At 35.1% G+C, this 11,155-nt stretch overlaps 2 protein-coding genes and 1 non-coding gene across 3 annotated transcripts; all 3 read left to right on the forward strand.

Moving 5' to 3' along the window:
- Positions 1 to 1,777: 1,777 nt before the first annotated feature.
- LOC121262966 (probable methyltransferase At1g29790) lies at positions 1,778 to 4,071 on the forward strand. The gene is made up of 2 exons (XM_041165688.1): positions 1,778 to 3,297; positions 3,780 to 4,071. The coding sequence occupies exon 1, from the start codon at positions 2,001 to 2,003 to the stop codon at positions 3,261 to 3,263; it is 1,263 nt and encodes a 420-aa protein (XP_041021622.1). The 5' UTR covers positions 1,778 to 2,000; the 3' UTR covers positions 3,264 to 3,297; positions 3,780 to 4,071.
- Positions 4,072 to 6,170: 2,099 nt separating this feature from the next.
- LOC121263116 lies at positions 6,171 to 9,380 on the forward strand. Its single transcript, XM_041165910.1, has 6 exons — positions 6,171 to 6,449; positions 7,673 to 7,824; positions 8,380 to 8,489; positions 8,606 to 8,691; positions 8,910 to 9,014; positions 9,126 to 9,380. Exons 1-6 carry the CDS (start codon positions 6,340 to 6,342, stop codon positions 9,250 to 9,252), a joined length of 690 nt encoding a protein of 229 aa, XP_041021844.1. The 5' UTR covers positions 6,171 to 6,339; the 3' UTR covers positions 9,253 to 9,380.
- Positions 7,106 to 7,169, forward strand: LOC121263943. Its single transcript, XR_005940422.1, has one exon. It is a non-coding gene; the product is annotated as a small nucleolar RNA snoR101 (small nucleolar RNA).
- Positions 9,381 to 11,155: the final 1,775 nt, after the last annotated feature.

Raw genomic sequence — 11,155 nt, forward strand, 5'->3', positions numbered from 1 at the left:
CAATAACATATTCAGAAAAAATTTAGAACCCCTGGTCGATCGAACAAATGAGCACAGCCAAGCCAAGTACATATGAGTATTGAAATCTATTTGGTAAACAATAACAGATTCCCCCACACGACAGCCAACATATAAAAACTTATGAACGCATTATTATTCGTACTGTTTTGTGATACACATTATTATTAAAGTAGGAGAAGCTCGGGCTTGAAAGACCTAAAAATATGCTCCCGTGTGGTTCAGAGTATTGTGTTCTCGTGCAGGTTTATGTTTCAGCAATATTTTTTTGGTTCTAAATTCTTACACTCCAAAATCCAGCCCAACCAAATCCAGCAAGACAAAAAAATCATAGGAAAACCCATCCTATCATATTATTTAAGATAATGAAACATATTATTTAAGACAAAAGATCATATTGTTTTTAATTAAATTACATGATTTCGTTAGTTGATTGAATTTATTTTCTTTTAAATTATGCAAGAAATTCATGTTTTGGGATTTTTAATCCATATTATAATAACTAGAAGGAGAAGGAGGGAAAAAAAAAAAAAAAAAAAAAAACTGGGTAGTAAAGCAGTAGGAAATGAGGTGTAAGGTATCATTGGTAATGAAGCAGTAGGAAATGAAGTGTAAGGTATCATTAGTACATTACCCTACCTATTATTTAACACTCAAGACCAATCCCAACCAAATCCAGCAAGACAAAAAATATACAAACAAGATCCAGCAACTTCTCGCAAGCATACGCAATGGAAACACACAACAACAGAACGGAACTATTGAGAGCTAGCTAATTCAAGGCTAAACACCCAGACGCAAGCATCAAATGCAGGATAAGCTTTGAAGAAATATACCCGAGAAAATCCTGTATAATGATGGACAGACAAAAAAAAAAAAAAAAAAAAGGGATAGAGGGTTAATGAGCATACCTGAGAATATATATATATATATATATATATATATGTAGACTCCTGATTTTCCTTCAATTCAATCAAAAATTTCTTTTTATTGCCAAAAAAAAATGAAAGGACAATATTTTATTTGAGAGAGATAAGAAACAATATTATTTTTATTTGATAGAAGAGAGAACGAAGAATCAAAAAATATTCGTTTGGTTATGTGGTGTGCTAGAATATTCTGGAATGCAGAAGAGTAATTATTGTATTCGCGCGCGCGCGCGCGTGTATATATATATATATATATATATATATATATATATATAGTATTTCTATCCTATCATATTATGTTATATTATTATAAACTAATTCTTATTTAATTAATTGTAATTATATGACATTTTACAATAAAATTCTTTCTTTTTGTATCAACCCCGTGAAGTCCTCCCTATATCTTTATCATTTTTCATAAAAGAATTAGGCCATCCATTCTCAAAACTGCAAATATTTTTTTCATGAGAATTTACTCCAATTTTTCTTTTTTTAGAATATTTGGTCAGGAAGCTATTTACAATGTGAACGAACTGTGTGCTGTATGAATTCTGCTCTTTACAAATTTGCATAAAAATACATTTTTTTTTTTTTTAAGAATAATACTCTTAAGTAAAAGTCTCAAATAAACAAGTTTTGTACATATCTTTTAAAAAAAAAATAGATTTCACTAAAAAATGATATGTTTATTTATATTTTTTTAATATAAAATCTACTCTTTTAAAAAAAAAAAAAATTGTGCAGCTTTTACAAAACAATTTTTTTTTTTTTTTATAACATACGTTACAGTTATAAAAAGTATCAAAACATTAGAGAGAGAGAGATATATTTTTATTTTTTTGGCTTTATGTAAACTGACTTTCAAGTGTTGGTGTGCGGCGGGGAGCAGATTGATTCTTTACCCCAATCTCCTCTCGATCCCAATCTCCTCTCGATAACATATGACTTCTTCATTCCATCCTCTTCCACAAGCTCCACTTCACAAGTCTCATCTATCGGAACCATCTCACTTTCTTCTTTCTTCGAGCCAAAACTAGAAGAACTAGAACCTTGATGGGGTCAGTAGCTCTGAAAATCGGGGATGGAACAGCAAGATTCAGAACAGCAGCCCTGTATTCTTCAGCAATCAACATTATCATGCTCTTCTCTTTGTTCACCACCAATCTATTTGCTTTTTACGCTTTCACATCCTCCCCAAAGGACCGCCAAAGCCACCTACTTCACCAAACTCACAATAACATCTCTCTCATTTCGGAGCACGTCTCGCTGATCCTCAGAGAGATCGATTCCTCGAAGAAAAAGCTAGCCAAGATGAAAAAAGAGCTTCTTGGCTACGAAAGCCTCGATCTGTCAAGACCTCACCTTGCAAACGAGCTGAAGCTTTTTCTCCAGCCTCGCCAGCTTCCACTGGGGAAAGACTCAAGAACTGGGATCACCGAAATGGTTGCTTCCGTGGGCCATTCCTGTGTGAAATCCGTGGACTTATTGTCTCAGTATATGGCTTACAAGGTCTCTGGGCCTTGCCCTGACGATTGGAGCGTTGCCCAGAAGCTAATTTTGCGCGGTTGTGAGCCTTTGCCCAGAAGAAGGTGCTTTGCCAAGTCTGTTCCTAAGGTGGGTCTCGACCCTTTTCCCATTTCTCTCTGGAAACCTGTCGCTGATAAGAATGTTATCTGGAGTGGTCTTGAGTGTAAGAGTTTTGAGTGTTTGAACAGCGAGAAACTGAGTAGAGATTGTGTTGGTTGTTTCGATTTGGTTGGTGGGTACGAGAATCAGAAGTTTGTCAAGTCTAGAGGCAAAAATGAATTTCTAATTGATGATGTTTTAGCTTTGGGAAGTGGAGGGGCCAGAATTGGATTTGATATTGGTGGTGGGTCTGGGACCTTTGCTGCTAGAATGGCAGAGAGGAATGTGACTGTGATCACTAGCACCTTGAATATTGATGCCCCAATTAGCGAATTTATTGCTGCAAGAGGACTTTTCCCTCTATTCTTGAGTTTAGATCATCGTTTCCCTTTCTACGATAACACGTTTGATTTTGTTCACGTCGTTGGTGGATTGGATATGGGGGGAAAACCTGAGAAATTGGAGTTCCTTATGTTTGATATTGATCGCATTTTAAGGGCTGGCGGCTTGTTTTGGTTGGATAATTTTTGTTGTCCTAACAACGAGAAGAAAAGTGAGTTAACAAGTTTGATTGAAAGGTTTACATATAAAAAGCTCAAATGGGTTGTGGGGGAGAAGGCAGACTCAGCCGGGTCAGGGAAATTAGAGGTTTATTTGTCTGCCGTTTTACAGAAGCCTGTGAGAGTATGACACTCAAGAGGGCTTCAATAGGAAATAACAGGAGGTAATATAAATTCTCTTACAAATAAAATTCTCACATGTTAGCAGTGTAGAGCCCACACCGACTTGCAAATATAATTTTTCATATATTTATATCCCATACCCATCTTTGTTCACACAGAATTTGTGTGAGCATTGCTTTAAACATCCTCATGATACTGATTCAGTAGCAGAATACGTGCATCTATTTTTTTCTCTTTTCCCAACTGCAAATCGGCAGTGAAGAATGATATATGTATGCAATGTAGTTGTAAGGCTGTTATATGTAATCGCAGTGTATTTTTGCTGCTGTTAAGGTATTTCATATTGATGTTTGAGTTTCAGCTTTAAAATATGCTTTCTTCTGTACAATGTTTCTAATTGAATCAAGATCCACCTTACTCAGAAGTCAGGCCCCAAAGATTAGCATTTTTCTGATATTTTTCATTAGCATCTCAAAAAAAAAATTACTCATCAATAATCTCTGTGGTGAATATACTGCAAAAGCTGGAACAACTCGGATGGTTATCTGGGGAGAGGACATCTGGTGCATATGTTGCATGGAATGCTTGACTTTGCATCAGCTCCATAACCACTTGTAATCAGTGTATGGGTCAAACATTGGATGAGTTTCTTGAATCGATTCAATAGTGCGCACAAAGACACCTTACCAGCTTCGTTTCCTCAATCCAGGCCTAATGGCACCCGCAGCAGAGCATCCATTTGCACCCTTTCTTTGATCTGTTAATTGGGGTAAGCTCAGAAATTAATCAGAAAATTAGCCAATTGAGGTTCCTTAGTAATTTCGTTTGTACGAGCTTACCCTGCTTTTTCATTATTTGAGAAGCCATTAGAATACTTCTTATGTGAAATTATCACTTGTCCCAAAAGTTTAAGTTGATGAAAAGAGATAGATTTTATTATTTGTATTATATTCTTAATACTCTTCCTCGTCAGTCTCTTCCTCAATGAGTATGCCCGACACGTGGAATATTTAATTAAATGGGTAAAGTGTAGAATGTAGAGTCAGGGTTCGAACTCAAGACCTCTGCTCGACCTCTGCTCTGATATCATGTAAAATTACCACTTGTCTCAAAAGTTTAATCTGATGGGAAGAGATGGATTTTATTATTTGTACTATATTCTTAACATCTGATTGCCAAAAAAAAAAAATAAGATATGTGCAACCATATGCATTGCAAAATAGATATAGTTCATGGAGATCTACCATTAAATTCAGCAACGAGAAGTTCAACCAATGATTGTGAAAATTGATACACAAGATATAAAGATATTAATTATGGGATCGTTGCTTAACTTCTTTTACCCCCAAAAACAATTTGAAAAGGAAAATGATAGGTATACCGAGAAAGTGTATTTATCATTTGTATCGTTTGCTTTGTTTATTTTTTTTATTTTATTTTTTATTTTTGGATTTGTATTTGTTTATTTTTGTATATTGTATTTTTTTTTTTTGGTATTTTTTAAAAAAAAAAACATACATAGAAAAAATGCTTTAAAAAATAAAATACCAAAAAATTACACTATCATACCTTTTATCGGTGGCACCACCCATTTGAAATTTCAGTACAGAAGTTTTAGCGTAGCAATGACGTATTGAATGCTGTAAGTGTGGATGATTGCAATCAAGTATTGGGACCATTGCTTTGCACTCTGGTTGCAATTTTGAGAGAGAGATCTAAATCGCGAATAATGTGAGTTATTCTATAAGAAAGCTTACAACACACGTGTCTATTTAATCAAAATGTGATTTGTTATTTTTATATTTTTATTTAAATACATATATTTAAGTATTAAAATAGAATGACATTGGCAAGAGCCTGATGGCATGTGACCCGATTCTCCAAATAGAAAATCTTGGCTCGAAATCTCCCACCCTCTTGTATCAAAAACAAAAAGATAAAATGACAAAAATAATAAATTACATATTGATTATGTAGATGTATGTAGTGCAAGGCTTCTATTTAAAATTTCTCTATTTAATGTAGTGGATTCACATTCTGTATTTATCATTTCTAAATGGAATAAAATGCTTAAATCAGAAAATTATAAAAAAAAATAATAATAATGTTATTATGCCTCTTCAATTTGCTCATTCATTTTAACCGCTTATGTATTTTATTTTTATTTATTTTTAATTTTTTTCTTAACTATTAAGAAAGTGGCTATTAGTGTATTTGTATTTTTTTAATGTTTAAATATGTTTAAAAAATAGTTTTTTAAAAAAAGTAAAAAAAAAAATGTAATTTGCACTAAACGGCACATAGAGTGAGAACCTATAGACAACAAAATAGAACCACTAAAAAAAAAAAAAAAATACAATATTTTTGTTTTGTTTTTCTTCCATGAAATCATTTCATTCTTGAGTTACCACTCCATGATGATGATAAATGAGCTTTGTTGATAAGACATGACAATAATGACATGTGGGCAAAAATCATAAACAAAACTACCAATGTATTGCAAAATTACACTATTGAATAGATTTTCAATAACATTACATAAAATACATTCCTATCATCTTTCTGCTATCTTTTAAAACTTAAAACTAACTATAATTTTTACCTTTTTTCTTTAAGAGATTTGAATTTTATAAAACTCATAAATTAAGAGAGAAATAGAGACACGTAAATTGGGTCTTCTAATATTTATGGAGCATGTAATGTTGTCCAAAGAATTTATTCGGATAACAATAAATATTATATTATTGTACTTATTTTATATGTATATTTTTTTAACTTTAGTTGTGAGAGAGAGAGATTTTATCATTTTTGGATAATCCAATCAAAATTATTTGGTGGAAAATTAATAAATACAAGCCCAGCCTATAAAGCCCAGCAAATTCAAGCCCCTTGCCTCTTTCTTGCTATATATATAGCCCAAATCCCACGAAAACCCTAAGACCCTCCATCTAAAACGATGTAAAGCATCGTGGCCGTAAAAGCGTCTGTTTTTGCTTCTCTGGCAGTAAAGCCCTCTCAATTGCTTAGGGTTTATAGCTCTGCGAAATGAAACCCTAGTTCCTAATAGTAATTGGAACCCGTCAATGGAGGGGTTGAAGGTATCAGATGCCAATTTGGTTGCTTACGTGAACCCATCGAAGAGTACCAAGGTTCCCCAAGCTGTCCTACGCGAGCTCAGCTCTCTGCTTTTCAAGTACTCTTCGTTACCCTTCTGTGTTTTTGGATTTTCTGGGGCTTGATGATTTTTAATTTTTATGCTGGTGTTAATGAAACATTGGTGTCCATGTTATTGGAGTGTGTATGAATGAGCTTTTACTCTTTTAGATTTATTACTTGCGGAGTTAAATTTTGTTCGGGGCTGGCGTTGATGTGCTATTGTTTGGATGACGAGAAAACTTGAGAAAATAACTAAGATGGCGAATATGCTGTGAGTCTAAATGGTTATGCTTTGAATACTGATAGCTTTGGTATTGTCTTGCTCTTATTCATGGCTATTTATCGGATATTTCAGTTAGGCATTTGCATCGAGTATTATTGGATGCATTCCCATACAAACCACCCCACCACATATCTTCATCTAACACCTCTCCTTATTCCCCCATGAGCTGTAATCTCCATTTTTATAAATTTGTTATCTTGATCATTAAACAAAAAAAAAAAAAAAGAGCTAGGCGCCTGCATACAATGCTTGATAACATCCTTATTTCTGTATACTCTGTTAACTTTGTGTCATTGATGATGCAACTATAATGCTTTTACTCTACTGACATGTATTAATAGTGATGTTTAACTCTTCATGCTTATGTTCCTTCCGATTTTTATTTTTGGTGCAAATTCAGTGCACATGATGGCTTACACTTGATCTCTGAACTTCAGGTAAGTTCATATGTTGACAAGTACACATGCTGATGCACTCTCTTTGCACCCTTTGTCTCAAAATCATGAATGGTTAATGTGCACTGATATCTCAATTTTTAAGATTATTGCACTCGATCACCTTGCTTGCTCACTAGTTGATTAAGTTTCTATGTTATACATTTGAGTAACCATGGAAGGGTTTTTATCCTAATATGCCAATTCTATGAGTGGAAGGTCTTTGGCATATGCAGCAAGCCTTACCACTTTTATTATTGTTGATTGACCATGATGTTGCTTATTACACTCCTGCCGGCAAGAGGATATGGCATAACTTGCATCGTGTGGCACTATTTATGTTATTTTTCATAGTTGAAAGTGCAATTCTGCGGTTTTAAATATTGTAGCATTAAGCACTCTGGTCTTTTTTAGGGGGATGGTAGAGAGTGCGAGACATCTGTGTCTGATTTGAATTTGAATCTTAATCGTTTGAAATCTACAAGATGGAGTAAGTCTGCTTGGGATGATGTGCTTATGTGAGCATTTTGGTGTTGACTACAGGTTCAATGAAACTTTTGATGGTGTGGTATTAGCATATGACGTCCAAATTCAAGATAAAGTTGCAAAGATTCTTCCTGGACTTCACCCTTATTTTTGTGTGAGACTAGAAGCAAAGTTGTTACTTTTTTCTCCGAAGCCTAACATGCTTTTAGGTAGTTTTTCTATGACCATTCTGATTATTCACCAGATAGTGTATTTTCCTTTCTTCCTTTTCATGTTTTTTTCCTTGTCCTTTTTTTTATTATTATTCTTTTTGTAATGTATAATACCAGATTTGTTTTCTAGGAAGGGAGCAGATCTAGAGTTCATTTAAGATTTTGATAGGATTAGGAGGATCCCTACACCGAATCATAAATATAAGGAGTAATAAATGGTAATTAGGAGTAATTATCAATTGGGTCGGTTGGTAGTATTTATGATAAATAAAGCAAGATTGCTATAGTTTAGGCATAATTATATGCTATGTGATATAGGATTACCATAGGGAAGGACATGGACAGCTATAAAAGTTTCCTGTCAAAGATGTCAAGAATCATCTTTAATCCTTTGTATGTCAGTGTGTTCCTGCCCCTAGTGGAACAAAGCCTGCAATCAACTTTTTCAGCTTCTTTCTTTTCCTTGATCTTATCACTTTCATAGACTAGGGCCCATCAGATTTCATGACTATGTACTGTATGTTTGACTATCCTCATATTTTTCACTTACAGAAGGGAAGGTTGTGAAGCTTACTCAAACATCCATTCATGTCATTGTTCTTGGTTTTTCATCTGCTGTCATGACAGATGAAGACATTCGGGAAGAATTTATATATAAAACCGTAAGTGGATCTTCACCATCACATTTCATAGTTCACATCCTTTTCCTTTGTGTTTGTAACACATCTATATGGTTGAGATGTTGATTTTGTTTTATGATATGTGGAGTTTGACCTAGAAACACGGTGAGGAACAATATGCTAGCAGATTTCACAAGCGACATGTGATAAAGGTTGGAACCACGATACGCTTTTCAGTCAAGAGGTACACATTTTTAATTACATTTGGTATTTAGCTGGTCACTGACACACAAAGAATTGCATATCTGTTTATCCTTTTATTGACTAAAGTATGGCATGCTTCTCCACCATCCTCTCTCTCATACCAAGGAATTTTACATAAATTTGTTACTGATTTTATGTGAAAAGCGTCCTTTTTTATATATTGATCACTTGATTCGCATCATTGGTTCATATTTGCAGTTTTGATGAGGAAATACTGCACATTTCTGGGTCTATGGTTCCAACAAACACGGGAAGCATTGGCTGGTTGGCTAAACATATGGAAGATGTTTCACGTATTGACAGGTTTTTTTTACTGGACTTTGATTTAAATCAAAGAAATCAAAAGTTTTTTTAATATTTGAATCTTAAAAGGTTCTGGTGTGCGCTACACAATAATTTGTGAACATTTTATAGGAGGAGTACAAAGAGGGGAAGAGAAAGTGAGGGAGAATCGGTAATTGTAGAGCACAGTGAAGCATATTCCTTGCACAGTGACCAAATCAGGACGTCAAAGAAACGCAAAATTAAAGATGAGTCTTAAAGAATGCGTAAGGTGTTCTCTTGTTCTGATGTAATTGTGGGAATCGATTTTTATTTTCATGTAATATTTCAACATCTTTGTGGCATCGATAATTTATTTATTTATTGCATTGAATTTTGTTTTTTTTTAATTTGAGGCTGATGATTGTTCTTCAACCCCCCACCCCCCCCCCCCCCCCCCCCCCCCCCCCCCCCCCCCCCCCCCCCCCCCCCCACACACATTAAGCTTACAATTTCACCATATCATTCATTCTCTCCATTGAATTGAGAAAGGGTCTTTCCATAACAGTTGATGCAGGAGGTACTGACTTTCGGTATACAACTTTTTTAACATACGTTTTTTTTTTTCTCTCTTTCTTTCTTTTTGTCGTTCGGTATTTTGTTTTCATTATTATTTATTGTTAGAGGGGCGCTTCTAGCCGGTCCGGCTGCTTTTAGTATAGAAACAGCCCTCCACTAAGTATATGCCACATTGGACATTACACATAATAGATGCAAGATTCACCCACAGAGAATCACAAGCTCACATAGCCCCCTTTTAAAATTGTTTCTCCCTTTCGAAGATACTCAGTCCGTCTCTTGCCGACGCCCACCTCTCATTCTGATGCCGACAGTTCCGACGCCTACCTCATTCCAACGCCAATGGTTCCGATGCCCACCTCTCATTCCAACGCCGACAGTTCCGACGCCCAAACGTCTCATCTTCAGAGGTTGTTCCCATCCATAAAATGGTATATATGACCAAAGTGCTTTTAACTCACCTGATTGTTTCTCGTTTATGGATTTGGAAGAATCTTCAGCCAATGGGTTTCCGTAAGTACAAGAAAGCCATACCCAAAAAGAGAACAAAGACCTAGTGGGTGAATTTTAACAATTGCAGTACCTCTCTTCGCTGTAGCAAGCTCAAGCCCCTCTCTCACGCCCCTTCTTACCTCTCATTGAAGCATTTATGAAGAAAAAAAAAGAAGCTAAAGGTATCCATAGTATACATGAAGATGCCCCAACGCCTTTGCAAAAATCGAGATGTAAAACGATGCAAAAAATATTTGATACCATGAATGCGCAATAAGGCATTTCAACCTAAATCAACCAAAATATATGAGATTCATGCTCTATATATTATTTGTCGATTCATAATCTTAGTATAAATACGTAAATACCTGCAGACGACCATTTCGTTAGCAGTCATGGCAAAAAAATAAAATAAAATAAATAAAAAAGTGAGAAAAGAAAGAAGTTAACTGGCCTGCATCAGCATTAGAGAGTTGGAAGTTGGGGGGAGGGTATCGACATTGAAAAGGCTCTCATCATATGCATCTCGATCACACAGTTAACTAGGTGTGCCTCATACATGGCATCACAGGATTGGCGGGCTGTTTTTAAGCTCTTATAAGCCCGATCGGCTCTAAGATATCCTCTTATTGTTAACGCGTGTGATTTCTTTTTTAAATAAAACCCAGGAAAATTAAAAAGACAAAATAGCCGGGAAGGTGTGACCAAAGGGAAATGAATCTACAGGATCCGTGCTCGATTGTTAGGGAGAGAGTTGTGTCACGAACAAGCACATTGCAAACTTGAACCCAATCCATCTTCAAAGCCCAAAGCTCTACCTCGACCCCAGAGCTTAGGTACACTTATCTGTTCGAATGCAGAAACCCAAGGGCCAAGAGCCCAAATCTTATTATATCAGGATTTTCCTCCTTATCTGACCCAAACAAACTTTCACTGTTCGGAATCTCGGATACATTTACAACCAATATGGAGGATTCTAATCACTAATGTCTTCGATGTCTTATATGAAGGTTTTGTGTTTTTCTTACTTTTTTGTTTTAATATTTTATTAATTATTTAATATTTATCAATAGCTAAAATTCTTAAAACATGATTGTGTAGAAGGTTGTATG

The sequence above is a fragment of the Juglans microcarpa x Juglans regia genome, chromosome 4S (assembly GCF_004785595.1).
Source record: "Juglans microcarpa x Juglans regia isolate MS1-56 chromosome 4S, Jm3101_v1.0, whole genome shotgun sequence".
NCBI lineage: Eukaryota > Viridiplantae > Streptophyta > Magnoliopsida > Fagales > Juglandaceae > Juglans > Juglans microcarpa x Juglans regia.